The 14,495-nt window shown below is 45.8% G+C and overlaps 6 protein-coding genes across 6 annotated transcripts; 1 reads left to right on the plus strand and 5 right to left on the minus strand.

Annotated features, from left to right (window-relative positions):
• Positions 1 to 368: 368 nt before the first annotated feature.
• On the minus strand, positions 369 to 978 carry GLAREA_08554 (uncharacterized protein; the record flags this gene model as incomplete). Its single annotated transcript, XM_008090598.1, has 2 exons — positions 369 to 638; positions 691 to 978. 2 exons carry the CDS (start codon positions 976 to 978, stop codon positions 369 to 371), a joined length of 558 nt encoding a protein of 185 aa, XP_008088789.1.
• A 1,993-nt stretch (positions 979 to 2,971) lies between these two features.
• Positions 2,972 to 4,193, minus strand: GLAREA_08555 (uncharacterized protein; the record flags this gene model as incomplete). The annotated part of the gene is made up of 3 exons (XM_008090599.1): positions 2,972 to 3,401; positions 3,491 to 3,720; positions 3,780 to 4,193. 3 exons carry the CDS (start codon positions 4,191 to 4,193, stop codon positions 2,972 to 2,974), a joined length of 1,074 nt encoding a protein of 357 aa, XP_008088790.1.
• Positions 4,194 to 4,989: 796 nt separating this feature from the next.
• On the minus strand, positions 4,990 to 6,081 carry GLAREA_08556 (uncharacterized protein; the record flags this gene model as incomplete). Its single annotated transcript, XM_008090600.1, has 2 exons — positions 4,990 to 5,730; positions 5,812 to 6,081. 2 exons carry the CDS (start codon positions 6,079 to 6,081, stop codon positions 4,990 to 4,992), a joined length of 1,011 nt encoding a protein of 336 aa, XP_008088791.1.
• Positions 6,082 to 6,963: 882 nt separating this feature from the next.
• On the minus strand, positions 6,964 to 8,261 carry GLAREA_08557 (Subtilisin-like protein; the record flags this gene model as incomplete). The annotated part of the gene is made up of 3 exons (XM_008090601.1): positions 6,964 to 7,592; positions 7,648 to 7,900; positions 7,947 to 8,261. 3 exons carry the CDS (start codon positions 8,259 to 8,261, stop codon positions 6,964 to 6,966), a joined length of 1,197 nt encoding a protein of 398 aa, XP_008088792.1.
• A 1,110-nt stretch (positions 8,262 to 9,371) lies between these two features.
• GLAREA_08558 (uncharacterized protein) lies at positions 9,372 to 10,021 on the minus strand (the record flags this gene model as incomplete). The annotated part of the gene is made up of 2 exons (XM_008090602.1): positions 9,372 to 9,806; positions 9,947 to 10,021. 2 exons carry the CDS (start codon positions 10,019 to 10,021, stop codon positions 9,372 to 9,374), a joined length of 510 nt encoding a protein of 169 aa, XP_008088793.1.
• A 2,593-nt stretch (positions 10,022 to 12,614) lies between these two features.
• Positions 12,615 to 13,735, plus strand: GLAREA_08559 (uncharacterized protein; the record flags this gene model as incomplete). The annotated part of the gene is made up of 2 exons (XM_008090603.1): positions 12,615 to 12,702; positions 12,753 to 13,735. 2 exons carry the CDS (start codon positions 12,615 to 12,617, stop codon positions 13,733 to 13,735), a joined length of 1,071 nt encoding a protein of 356 aa, XP_008088794.1.
• Between the last annotated feature and the right edge of the window lie 760 nt (positions 13,736 to 14,495).

Consider the following 14,495-nt stretch of genomic DNA (forward strand, 5'->3'; position numbering starts at 1 on the left):
TGGCAAGATCGATCAGACAAGATTGCGGGTGGTTTCAAAGGTGAAGTTCTCCGAAGAATAGGGGTTTGGATGATGGCTAATTCGCAGCTATTTTTAAAGCGATTACGGATTTCCGATTTTAACATTGCGCCGTTTTATGGGAATAAGTTGGAGCCTCCTGAAACTTTTGGATCCTGCTAATCACTCTCATTACTTGAAACTTCATTACCGCAAGAGCAGTAAAGCCATTAGATTTACACTGATTGGTTCGATTCTTGAGAGTGTTAGCCTTATACAATCATGATGTTCATGCTGATCTCATATGGACACGTCAAAGGTTGCTAAACGCCGTGCCCTAACGCTTTCTGACTTTCGCATCTAGCACCAGATTATTGCCCTTCTTCGACAACAATGCCCAATTTTTCCAAGCAACTCTCAGGAATCTCTACCTCAAAACCTTCCGTACTGATCAAACTTTCGACGGCTCTTGACAGACATGGAATCGCAATAAAGAACTCAGCCAAGACAATTGCTAGCTCTAGGAAATCGACGCATGACTCTGTCAAAGGTTCAGAGTACATTGAACGCAAAAGTATATCAAAAGCTATGATATTTTTCAGCTCATCCCCAACAAACTTTCTCTCCTTCTCCTCTTCCGTCTTCATATCAATTAGCCGAATGCTTTGATATCTTTTTTACTGCTTCACTTACCACCGATCTTTCCCACTCCAAAGACCATCCTATGAGCTGCTTGTGTGGTCGACCATTTGCCTCCTTCTTATCAACATGTGTAATCCATTTATACTTTGATTCTTCTCCTTGAGGAAAATCCTTACGTGTCTTGAATTTGGGATCGAAGGATCGTGCGAAGTACTCGGAATGCTTTTTCAGTACTGAGGAATGGCAGTGGAACGATTGGTTGAAGACTTGAAGTTCGGTGTCAAGATTTTTGAATGGGTAAGCCATCACTATTGGTTCAGGAGTGGGTGAGTTTGCCATTTTGTTATGAACAGCTTTACTGGCAGTCAGATTTGTCAGGAACTATGCTTACGGCTTCTGCGCTGAGAGTTTTGAGATGGTGAAATGTATTTCTTATGATTGAAGACTTGCAACTCTATGGTAGATAAATAATCAATTTAGTTTTGGCAAGCAAACTCGGCTTGGCTTCATATGAAAGGATGTCTGTTTGCTAAGTTCTTACGCCTTCTGCTTCGAACTTTTGATATTGGTCAATGAATGTATTCGCCTTTACGTGAAATGACATCTGTTTGATCCTGCCACAAAGAATCGGACGCATTTTTGATTGTACGCCTTCTCATACCATATCTTCCATCCTAACATCCAATAAACTTACAAACAAACTCTAGCAACATTCTACTATGCCTCTAGAAGAAAGGATTATTTGATGAGAGTGATCTGCAATCTAAGTCGAGTTTCTCGACTTTTCCTAAGAAAACAGCTCCAAATAATCCGTGCTTTCCACCTCAATGCCCAGAAACGTATGCTGAAAAATGCCAGGCTCGCCTGATTGATCTTGGTCCCTATGGAGAAGCAAATTAGAACGCAACACAAACTCCAGGAGCTGCTTAAAGTCATCTGGGAGCTCATTTCCAAATATATTCAGTATTGCACAAAAGTTTGTGGGCAGGCAGATCTCGTTCTTGTCATTATCTCCATAGTAGAATTCTTAGACACCGTCTGGCATCAATTTCCAATTCAGTTTCAGTAGCAGCGATTCTTTGTTGTTGAACTTGCCAGTGGTTGAACCATACTTAAAGATCTCGGCGATTGTGTTGTCCATGCGTTTTACTGCCTTTTAAACGACATCGGCAAGTAACAAGTCGTTTTTGGATTTGTTGTCTACTAAGACGTAGTATCGCGGCTGCTTTCATGGGCCAGGGGCATCAATCACGAAATCTCTAAAAAGAACCTGGTAGCCTAAATTCTGCGAACAACGTAAAAGCTCTATGCAGTTCTGTGGTATATTCTGCGAGAATTCTGGTTTCTTAGATAGTTGCAAAGTGTGGATTGCTCCTGAGATTTTCCGAATCGCGCCAAACCGATATGTTAATTTGGTCAGAGAAGTCAGTTGGGCTATTGGAATAATGTTGAAATACTTGTCATACAGTACTTTGAACAGTAATATCAGCTGCCAGACAGGAGATTCTCGGCTAGGGGTCTTGGGTCGCTATTCGATCTTCTTCCTTCGTCAACATTAGTAAAATATCAGCAAATCGAAAACCCATTTTACATGTCGGACATACCGTAAAACGCTTCCAAGAAAGAGGGTTATCTGTTTGGTCTTCCCTAAAATAACAGAAAAGTCTATATTCCAATTTTGTGCTTTGGTCAGCCCTACTACCATCGCCATCTAGGAATTGCATCTTATTTATAAAAAATTCAGAGTGCTCTTTAAGAATCGGGGAATGAACATAAATCGGTTGGTCGACTAAGATGAGTTCAGTGTCCTGTTCTTTGGAGCCCATAGAGAATTCTGTTCGGATGCTTTAGGCAGGTTGGAGGTGGCAGGTTGTTGGGTGAGATGTGGTCACAGAGAAGAAATATACCTATGTATCCAATGAAGTCGTCGTTGAATCAGTGTGAATCACATTCATTGGACGGAGCCACATGCAAAGGATCAATATTTATATCAGTGGCGTGGCAAACATAACCAGTAAGACTCATTGTGATTTATATTGACATAGCGGCATGGCTTTCAATAGTCATGAAGCTGTTAGCTGTTGCGGTAACGGTACAACCTTTTTTTATATGGGGAGATTCATGTTGAATGAGTCATGTTACTGATGCAATGCTGCTGGAAATGCTGTGATGGTTTGGACGAGCCTACCATCTAGTGTTCCAACATCTTAAATAATGACGCATCGCCACACTTCTTCAAAATCCGCTAAATTTCTGTACCCGAAAGCCCTCCAGACATTCCATGCGTAATTAGAACAGTTTCTATGAACAAAGCCCCGCGAAGGAAGATACCCTACCAATCTTTCTCATGAATATCCCAAGGGAGTTCCCCGTCGCTCACCTCAGCACACAAAAACGTATCTTGAAAAAGCCCAGGGTCGCCAGAAATGTAACCGCTTCCATCAAGAACCAAATTGGTAACGAAAAGCGCCTCGAGAAGCGACCTGCAATCTTCTGGGAGCCCTTGACCATACCATCTCAGAACTCTACGGAATGTCACTGGCAGACAGAGGTTGCTGCCATCTTTTAACCCTCCGGGCTCGATACTGCCTGCTGCATTTTTCATTTCCGCATTCAGCCTCTCAAAGAGTCTGTATCTTGGATCCCGCGCCTCAAGATCCGATCCGTATTGAAAAAGCTCATCAACCTTTCGCACGATTTTTCGATATGCTTTGTCAGCTACGGCATGCAGAACTGGGTCATCCAAGTCCAAATACAAGGGTCTGCGGAAGGGTCCAGTGGATAAAATGATGCAGTCTCTGAACAACACCTCGTCTCCAACAAATGCGATATCTTGAGTAGTTCTAAATACCGATTTGGTATTTCTGCATGAAACTGGACTTCGTCAAATAGCGAAGATGCGCTAACAGCCTTTGAGACCCTTGGAAGCGCGCCATAATCATGTGCCAGGTTTACCAGATAGTTCAACGTGGGGACGGAATCTATGAACAAGGGCCTGTCATGTAAGGCGTCCATGAGTAGAGTATAATACCGTTTGTGATGATCTCTTTGTTGATAGTTATTACTCTCATGTTGAGTTATCTGGCTCCCGATTAGCAAAGGTATTTTAACATGAATGGCCAGTTTATTGATGCACATACTTTGCAACCGCTCAATCTAAGACCCCATCCTGTTCCATCTCTCCCTACTCCGCCTTCTTTAAGAATGGAGTAGAACTTGTATTTAATCCCGCTATTGTCTGCAATGATAATGTTTCTTTGATCCGCGTTTTCGATTCTCTCCTTGAAGAGCCGAGAGTGTTTCTTGAGAGTCGCAGAATGAGCATAGAATATCGTTGTAAACACCGAAATTTCCGTGTCTGGCGGGAGACTAGCCAGATAACCCCCTTTTGGCCGAGAAAATGGAACAGGCGTCAAGCTCGTCGGATATCTGGCTTGTGTGTTGTCGGACGAGTTGCCCTTGGCTGTGTAACGGAATCCGTGGGATGCCTGTGCAAAACATTGCGAAGGAACCTTGTTTCCAGGATCTGGCTTTATTGATGGTAATATATTCATATTTCTATGATGAGTGAATGTTATGCGAAATTTCAAAACTGCTTTCTCCAAACAAAGCTGGATGACTAGGTCCATGGTCATTTCATTCGCGCCTTCCCCAAACAAATCATCCCAATAATTTTCGTTTTGCTCGTTCGTGGGTAATTGAAATACAATGTTCGAGTGCGATCGACTTACGATAATGAGCTTCCTGTACAGGGGTGTGTTTGTCACTTGATGGGAATACGAACAATCACATCAATCAATCCAACCACAGCACCATTGTCCTCCAGAGTTTCTTCGCATCCAGACAAACCACCATCAAAGAAAATGACCATAATACAAACAGGACATATGACTTGTTATTCTCAAAACCGAAGTTTCTTTCAATTTCATCCCCGCCGTCTTATCGCCAAACATATAGAGTTATTATCTACCAAGCATTCTCTGGGTCTGAAACAGTATTTGTTGATCCTACATGTACAACCAACGAGTAGACATTTATCTGGGTTCATTTGGCCCAGAAACTATTTATTATCCCACCACATCTTTCATTATCTCTTCATATCCACACAAATACTTGACGAACAACACATGTTCAATTCCTCACTTGGACTTCCAAAGGCCCTATTCTCTGTCCCCCTTATAACCCATAATCACTAAGTGCGCTGGAAAAGAAACCATCATCGAAAATTATTCAAATAAACAGACTTCGCTGAAGGACTTTTCAACCATCCATACATCTACTAAGCAGCAGCCACCAAAAACACCATCTTCGCTGTATCAATCATATCTCCACTCTCCATTGCGCACTCCATTAATCATCATCTTCCTCCCATGGCAAGTCTTCATCTTCGATATCCCCACAAAGAAAAGAGTTGTAGTAAGCTCCCCCTTTTTGACCTGACCTCCAATCCGACACGTCGAATTTCAGCTTATTTGTGGTGAGTGGTTGCATGACACCCAGTAGCGATCTCGGAATTTCTAATCGTTCTATACCATCGGCTATAGCTCGGAAATACGCTGGGATGACAGTACGACCAAGAACGTCTCTGTGTTCGGTCGCCATTCTGTAAAACTTCCTATATACATCTAACCAAGCTTGTTCCTCCTGCCCAAAATGTACCGCTTGATCCAGCAGCTCTGTGTGAAACTGACCCAGCTTTTGTAGGATACCATCTAGCGCTCTTCCTGCAACAACGCGAAGTGTCGGATCCGTTAATTTTTCGAATCGTGGCGCGTTCCAAGGTCCAAGCGAATGAATCAAAGCCTCCTTGAACAGAAGTTTGTGCTTTAATTTCCTGGCGATTGCCAGTACCCTGCAGCACTCTCCTCGAAATGAAATTGTAACTTCAGGGCTTCGGAGTAAACCACCTTCCAGCGCGCGTGATAGGGCCGGAATACAGCGGTAATAGTCTGCCAGTTCCGCGCAAAGATTAAGATGATCTAGCGAGTTGAAACGAATCGGGTTTTGGTACATCGCGTTTAGAAGGGTATCAAATGCGGCGATTTCTTCTTCCTTAATCCCAGTGAACTCTGCCTGATATTCGTCTGGCACCTGCGAGTATCTATAAGCATGTATCCGCCAACCAGCGATTGAAACGGCATAAACCAATCGCACATCCTTTGGGCTTCATACCGTGTTTTGTTCAGCAGTAAGCGACCATGATCCGTCGTCATCAATTTGAGTGACCCATGAGTACTTGAAGGCGCTCATCGGCTCGGCACGCTTTTTGTCCGGCGAATCAAGGTATTTGTGAAAGAATTCGGAGTGGGCTTTGAGGATGACGGAGTGTATATGAAAGATCTGTTCGAATACTTGGATTCGCATATCTGGCTTCATGCAATGAAGTCTGAATACAAGTGGCTTCAACCGCGCGAAGTCATGCTCGGTACATGAGAGCGACATAAGGAAAGATAATTTGGAAGGACCAAGATTCTGACGAAGAGGCGACTAGGGGGTGAAACCTGATGAATGAAAGCTCGCGAGGCCTGCTAAGAATGTTCAGCTCGGGAGGAAGATATCTGCAAACAGGTTTGTGTACTTAAAAATTTTGGGGTTGAAAATTATTAGTGACTTGTGAGTAGACTCAGGTCGACTAGATTAACTATACAGTCGTGCGAACTGAGGAACCCTGGATCCGTGTTCTGGAGTGACTGCTAAGATATATCTGCCGTCAAGTATGTCAGCACCAGGGGAAATCCTAAATGTCTAGAATTTATACTGACCTGCGAGTATTCTCCTGCCAACGTTAAGTGACGCCCCGGAACGTAAACACAAGATGGAAGATCCGCGAAGATGAGTGACGGTATATCTGACGATGCCGAGTAGTTGGTGCAATGTTGGGTAAAATTGATAGAAAAAAAATAGGGCTGCTGTAGGAGGTTCTGCTGACGATACAGTGATGTAAAAGTCTGGTAGGTATGGGAGGGAGGTGAGGTTTGAGCACGAGAAGCACGAGGAGGCGCTAGTCGTTCCCAAGCGTCCTTGTCACATTTGGTTTTTAGAATCGAGGGAAAGAGCGACCAGAGATTGATAAATGCATTAAGTAAACAACACCAGTAAGGGATGGACGAACTCGGGAGATTAGGTTACCTACAGGACCAAGGAAAGATGCCTAATGCAAGCTGCCTTACAACGTTCTCAACGTCCCCCAATTATCCACCACACATGCATAAACTGATACTCCTTCACACCAGAACAAAACACCATGCAATATCCATATCCATCATCATCATCATCGTCATTGTCGGACTTTGTCGTTTGGACGAATGCAAAGGTAGCTCTTGATTACAAGCCACTACCATTGTATCCGATCAAGTTCAATGAACTCTTTACATCCTTGACCTTGCCGGATGTGGCAAGGGCCTTGATGCGGGCTACGACCGCGGCAGGAGTAGCAAGTCCCTCAAGAGAGATCAGGTAGGCAGCAAGACCAGCGATGTGCGGGGTGGCCATGCTGGTGCCGCTGATGGTGTTGGTAGCAGTTGGTGCACCGATCCAAGCGCTAAGGGTATTGACACCGGGTCCCCAGACGTCAAGGAGACTGCCGTAGTTGGAGAAGGAAGCGCGAGTATCTGCTGAGTCGATAGCGCCGACGGTGATAGCGGAGGGCTCAGAAGCTGGGGAGTAGTTCGAGATGTTACCGTTGGAGTTTCCGGCAGCGACCGCAACAGTTACACCGGCGGAGACGGCGCCAGCCACTGCTGAGTTGACAGCAGCTGAGAAACCACCACCGAGAGACATGGTAAGAACAGAGTTTGGTACGGCGTTATCAGCAACCCATTGAATGCCAGAGATAACACCAGCGAATGTACCGGATCCATTCTTGTCGAGAACTTTGACGGCTACAAGCTTGGCCTTCTTGGAGATACCGTAGGTTTTTCCAGCAGCTGTGGCAGCGCAATGAGTTCCGTGGCCTAAAAAGCGTGGTGTTAGCATGTGTATTGAACATGAGTGAAGACAGGAACATACCGTATTCGTCAGTGTCTGGCGAATCAGGAATGAAGTTAGCACCCCAGCTGGCACGACCTTCAAACTCCTCGTGCTCAAGATAGACACCAGTATCCACAACATAGATGGTGACTCCAGTACCAGCAGAAGAATCATACACATAAGTCGTAGTTGAAGAATTTCTGTGGGAAATTCGACCAAGACCATAGGGAGCACCTGTTTGGGCTAGCGTATCATACGCCTCCATAATGCCGTTCTTCTCAATGAAGGCCACCTTTGATAGTTAGTAAAATCCCAAAGTGTAAGAGGACATCACTTACCTCTGGGGAGTTTGCAATAGCAGCAATAGTCTCTGAATCAGCGGAAACCTCGTAACCTTGAAAGCCTGGAAGATCAAAGGTAGCTCCAACTCCAGTGGTCTCACGCTTTGAGATCAATGCAGCTACAGTCTGCTCGTGGGTCGCAATGACATCGGCAGTGACATCCTTATTGTAAACAACAATGTAACTGTCTGCCACAACGTCTCGAGCTTCGGAGTTTCTGATCTTGAGATGAGGAGTTGGGGTGGGTGCGCCGAAGACCAAAGGAACGACGAGTGCTGCCACAGCAGCAAGCTTTGCAAAGTAAGGAGCCATGATGGAAAAGGTTGAAGTGATTTGCTTAATGAAGCTTGCTTTTGGAGTTGAGACTGTCGATGATGAGGAAAGGAAGAATTTGAAAGGGAATTTGTGCCACCTTTATAGAAATCAAACACCGAGCTTATGATATCTTACGAACTTACAACCCTAGCATCGACCAATTTTGCTGTTGTACAATCTCACCGAGAAGCAAGGTCGCATGCACGAACATCATTGTAAATGAATTGGCAAAGGCAGACTCGAAGACTTCTAAGCAACCTTCCTAGATAGTGGACACCCATGAAGATCTCCCTTCTCAATCCAAAGAATGAATCGCCGTCTTCTTTTCGTACTTGGAGAGTCATTTGATGAAATAACCTTGGCAAGCTCAAAGAAGACTGGGATCCAACGCGGTGCAGGCAGATCATAGGATGGCGAGGAGGTGAGGATGCTGCATAACGGCTACGCTAGAAGCCAAAGAACAATCGAATGCATAGAAGCAAGACAGCTAACCACCCCCCTCTGCCGATCCTAGCCACAAGTGCCGAGGGGGCTAGGGCGAAAAGATAAGACCACTTACTCTTGTGAGCAGAGCATGTTAGGCATTGCACGCCATCGAAGTTGTATAGCGCATCATCTCGCCCAAAATAGGAATGTAGCAAGCTTACTACCTATCAAGATTTGTAGCAAGGCTGAGATGATTCCAGCTGTTGCTTGTAGCCAAGATCTCGATTTGAGAAACGCAAGGGAACGTCAACCTCGTGCAACGAGCAAAGCCGTTAGAAAAGAGCGCACCGACATCCATGAGTGTCTGCGATGTTCGTCAAGAACATACATGTGCTTCTGGACGCTTCCAACCTGCCAATTCTGGTCCAGAGTCCGAATGTCTGTCCGACTGTACGTTGGACAGCTTTGATGAACCTTACCAGAAGTTGTAGATGTTTCAGTGATGGACATCCCGATATGTGCCTCGGTTCCTACTTGGACTGCCCGATACCCGCATCTTTCCCAAGCTCTTTCACCATGTGTAACACCTTCGCTTGTATGTTGTCGTTGCTCTATCGTTGCTCGATTCGTGCCCTTCATGGCTCGTTCGCTCGATAACGCTGCGTCACGCCCAACCTCATCTCAACGACGACATCGAGAGCTTATCACGGTAGCCTTGCTTGGCGGCATGAGGTGCGGACATACCCCATACAGGGCGAGGACTCGAGAATGCTTGAGGTTGCGTGCGTTCTGCAGAGGCATGGAAGTCTGCCAAGGTAAGGCGTAATGAAAAACGACCGGTGGGATCCAATCGACGGACGTCGCGGTGGAGGTTTCGCAGGTCGGCGTCTCGATGGAAGGAGCTCGAGGGGTGGGAGGCAACGTTGTGGTTGCAACACGATTGTTGTTGATGGATGTGAAGGATGCGGAGGATGTGGGAGAAGTATGGTTGTTGTTGACGAATGAGGTTTGAATCTCGGATATTTCTTTGGCGTGGACGCTTCCGCTTGGTCTCGCTTGTGGAATACCGGACCCCCCTTGACCACCTCCTGGGATAAATATATGTAGAGCCATGTCCTGGTCAACATCTTCCTACGCCGAGAGGTTATTGCGAAGACCGATCGTTAGAAGGTGGCCGCAGTGAGAATCAGAAGTATGGAGAGTAGATGAAGTAGATCTTCGTGAGTCAAATTCGGAGTCGCCTACATCTGACATACTTGGGATTTCTGCTTGTCGTCTTGCCTCGGATGCCTCCTTGAGCATTTAGGAGCACTGCTTCTGTTACTCGGCATATTTTCATCTCGGCAACTTCCTCATACCTTCGTTGCGTGATATCTATGGAAGCTCGCGATCAACCCGCAGCAATCCTAGGATCTCGACTTACATGAGCCCTCATGCAGAGACATTTCTGCTTGGCGGTGTCATGGATAGCTATGCAGAGAATATCAAATTGTCACCGTACGTACAGTCTCACTCCCAAAGACGATGTCCGCCAGATGTTATCGTTGTGATTAATTTGTTTGACAGTTGTTTTCTGTTGCATTACTCAGCGCTGCTGTTGAGCGGTAAGTCTCTGGCGTTGGAGCCTCTGACGATATATTAAAAATTGATTAATTTCGTCAGGCGGTGCAAGACCTGCCTCTTACAGAACATGTATCTAACCTCGATTCGCCATCGTTGGGTTCAGTTGTGAAAGAGAGGGTGTGCTTCTTATTTAAAATGATAAGAAATGGTGAGAATGCTACGCTTTGAGAAATCAGGCAGCAGGTCGGATTCAATGCCCAAGGAGAGATAGATTGACAAGTCTGTTGAATCGAAGTCGTCGGAAATGTTACATCGTATTAGATGGCCGTGTACAAAGACGAGCAGCGCCGACATCCGCACGTCCGGCTGGCTCAAGGCAGAAGCGTGAAGAGGGAAGTGCTGCGGACGCCATTGACCTCGCCGTCGTCGATTTGTGAAGCTTCGAAAGTTTTATCGCAAGATATCATGATTCTGATGTTGTGCGACTGCTGGCGACGGGTCTGTAGGAACACCCGAGATCTCAACGAGGATCGCTCTCTTTATAGTGCAGTTCACGCGTGGAAGTTGATTGTCAGAGTGAGGCTAATTACTTAAGCCTCTTGGCTATATCACAGAGAGTTTTCCCGTCATTTACAGACTCCCAGCTGTTTGGAGGCGATTCGGAAGTCGGAAGAAGCTTCATATTGCGATAAATTAGAAGCGGGGTTGAACTCTGAGGCTCATCGGGTAATTTGAAAGATCTGGAGGTCTTTCTTAGAGCTGAACTTCAGTGTGTTTGAGTACTGATACTGGGATGAAGCTGCGAAATAGCTCTAGTTCAAGAAGATATGCTTCTAATGATCGTGCTCATTATGAGTGCTGTAATGCTTCTCGCGGATGTTGTTGTCTAAATCTTGCTGCAGGAAAGAGGCGCGAAATCGACATCCTCGCAATTCGCAGAAAAGTACCTAGGATCTCTTGTCACAAAATCCACAGAGTACCAGAATCTCACAACAATCGTGGGCCTTCTTCAAAGTCTTCGCTACCTCACGGCGGTATTCTACACCGAGAGGAGACCAAAAAGATGAGCTGGCTCCACCGACGCCGTTACCTCACCTCACCTCACCGCGTCTTGCGTGAGGAAGACATTGAGCCTGAATGTCATCCCCCACGCGGTTCACGGATATATCCAGAAGGGAACAACTTTATTGCGGAAAGCACAAGGAACTCTGGCGCGGATACAAGAGTTAGCTCTTGAATTATGGCCTGTTTGGCAGATCGTACATGATGGTAGTCATTCCTCAAGTCTGATTTTGGTGCGAACGTTTGCCGCAGCACACTGTGGCTTCCTGCTTCCTCTGTAACGATTTTCAGAAAGAGTACTATCTTACCGATATTAATGATCCAACCCACCTGAGGAATTCGGACGTATATTCACTCTTGCGGAGGCTTTTGAAGCGACATTCACTGTCTCTCAAGATATTGGTGCAAGCTGCGGAAGTCAGCTTTTGGTTCATCAATGTACGGATTACGGAACAAGTTTGATCCTCAACTGAAGCTCAAATGCCTAAAGACCTCTTGAGGGCAGATTGTCCATCTGAGTAAGCACTCGGCACGGAAAAGCTATGAATGACTACGAGTCTCGAAACGAGAATACAAGGGGACCTAGTCACTGTCATGATTGGAAAGCCAAGGAATGGCAATTATCATGAATACGACAACCGATGCTAAAGTTCTATTGACGATTTTGTTCGAAAGACGAACATCAAGCTCATCAGTAGTAGGCCCATTGCGGCTTCTACCGACTTGCAAACATGAGCTATGGGTTTTGTATGACCGCCAGAATCAGAAAATATAGATAACCGCCCCAAAAACAGTTGGTTTACACGTATAACACTAACGAAAGTCGAAAATTATCGCTCAGGACGGCCTCAACACAGCCTAGCAATATCTTTAAAGTTGGGTGGGTTTCTTGAATCACCTCGCCAGATGTCAAGTGACCACAATTTTCACACATGTGTCTGGTGAACATTATAAGAACAGTGAATATAAGAAGATCGATGAATATGAAGCCCAAACCAGCCCATTCGGAAAGTGTTAGCGAGAGCAAATTATTCAATTTCGCGTGCTGTCCTCACTTTCTCTGCTATTCATGATTCCGACAATACTAATCGAGGTTAACATGTTTATTGCTATGAAGCTTCTCACCTTTAACAAGTCGCGACCACTTTGACAGACAGCCAGAACTCGAACCAGCCATAACGCAACATGATATCATTCTGGACAGCGGGCCTGGGTTTGGGTCTTTTCATTCCACTGACTTCGGGCCATGGACACAGACGATGGCAGAATGTAAGTCGACATAATAGCATGGTAACTGTCATGCGTGCGCCAGTACTCGCCGAAAACAGAGGAGGGCCAGATAGAATTGCGACGTTATCCTGCATATCTCCTGCTGTTATTTTTGAGGGTTAGTACAGATAAATCTGGTGCTGGAATGATGCTGATAGTTGGCTACAGGTAGTTGCTGCACCTCCCTTAACCCAGGAGATTGTCAGGTTATGACCACGACGGGAGTCTTAGTATCCAGCATGGTACCAAACTCCATAATTACCACGGCGACACCAGTTTGGGCAGCATCCCCGAAATCTGGCGAACCTACTGCATTACCTGGCCAGTCCACAGAGGAGAATACAAAAATTTCTCGCAGTTTCGAAAGTGCACGAACTCGAACGCAACTCTCTCGTGGAAGTATCACTACCGTCGTACCCACAAACCTCATCACGTCAATTGTAACAGAAGACGTGACGACACAGATCTCAATTACTCTGCCTCTACCACCATCATCGATTACCACCATAACAATATCACCAATTTCCACAACCTCAGTCCTTTCCACAATATCAACAACCACATCTCCCGCAACCAGCCCAACATCTTCACCAACAGCAGCACCAGCGCCACTAGCAACCCCTTCCACCTCAACACCCCCAAACAAAGCCGCAATAGCAGCCGGCACAACCATCGCCATCCTCTCCCTCCTCGGCCTCCTCATCTTCTTCCTCATCCGCCGCAAACGCGCCAACCCCTCCAAACCCCTCATCCCCTTCCTCCACCCCTCTCCCGGCTACGCACAATCCCGCTTCAAACACGGCCGCAAACTCCCCATCAACATCGGGTCCCCAACCGGCGTGCAAACCCTCAACGAGAACAACGAATGGGTACCGGGCATCCAGCCGCGCTTAGGATCCCTAAAAGCAAACTCGATATTGCAGCATCCGTCGCTGGTGGATGACGACGCGGTGAGGCTTGATTGGGAGCGCGACGGCGGGGAGTACAGAGATCATGTGCCGAGGACGTTGCAGCCGGGATGGTTTTCGCGGCCTGTGTCGCGGGTGATAGTTGAGGAGGAGGGGGAGGGGAGGGATATTCCGCTCAAGACTGTCTCGGAGGAGAGGGCTGGGGTACGGTCGTCGTATGTTGCGTATTCGCGGCCGGAATGAAGGCGGTTGCCGGTTGAGGGAGCGTGGCATGAGGTATTAGAATGGCGATTTGGTTTTGGGTTTGGATTAGGTATTCCTGGAGAGGAAACTTCGGATGCTAGGTAAATATCAATTAAGGCGTTAGGGACATTAGATGGTGGGTTTTATCTTTAGAAATTTAGTTGTTGGCGAGTTGTAATGTATTTATTGAGTATAATCCGAGGACCTTTCATTTATCAACATTGACTCAGTTCTAGGATATCGGGCCTTTTTGTCAATCCTCGTAATGGCATAGATAGGTGCTGTCGAAAAAGGATACTTGTTTAGGACATACAAAGCGCTATCGTGAATTTCGTCTGTCGAGCGAATTAGATATCGGGTGTTTCGTCTGTTCTAGGAGAAGAGAATGTGTTTCTGTATAGTGTTACTTACCTAGTTCCATGTTGCATTTTGATGAAACGATTGGGAGGCTCTACTACTTATTTTGACTTCTACGAATTGCCTTGTAAATCGTCCATCTGAAATTCATACTCGATTGATGAATATTGTATACTTTCTTCAGGTATGAATCTTTCCAGGTTCTTCCTAACCTCAAGCTGACACTCTGTTATCTCAGAACTGGATTTTAGTCGAGCTCTAGTCTTACACCAGTGTAGTTCTAGGGTCTTGATAAATCTATTTCTCTTCAGCATATATTATTTAAATTAACTCTCTAGGAGTCCTTACCGTTAACAAGGTATCGTAATTTTTTATTGATTAAGTTTTATAATTTGAACTCTTT

This window comes from Glarea lozoyensis (genome assembly GCF_000409485.1).
Source record: "Glarea lozoyensis ATCC 20868 chromosome Unknown GLAREA9, whole genome shotgun sequence".
Classification (NCBI taxonomy): Eukaryota; Fungi; Ascomycota; class Leotiomycetes; order Helotiales; family Helotiaceae; genus Glarea; species Glarea lozoyensis.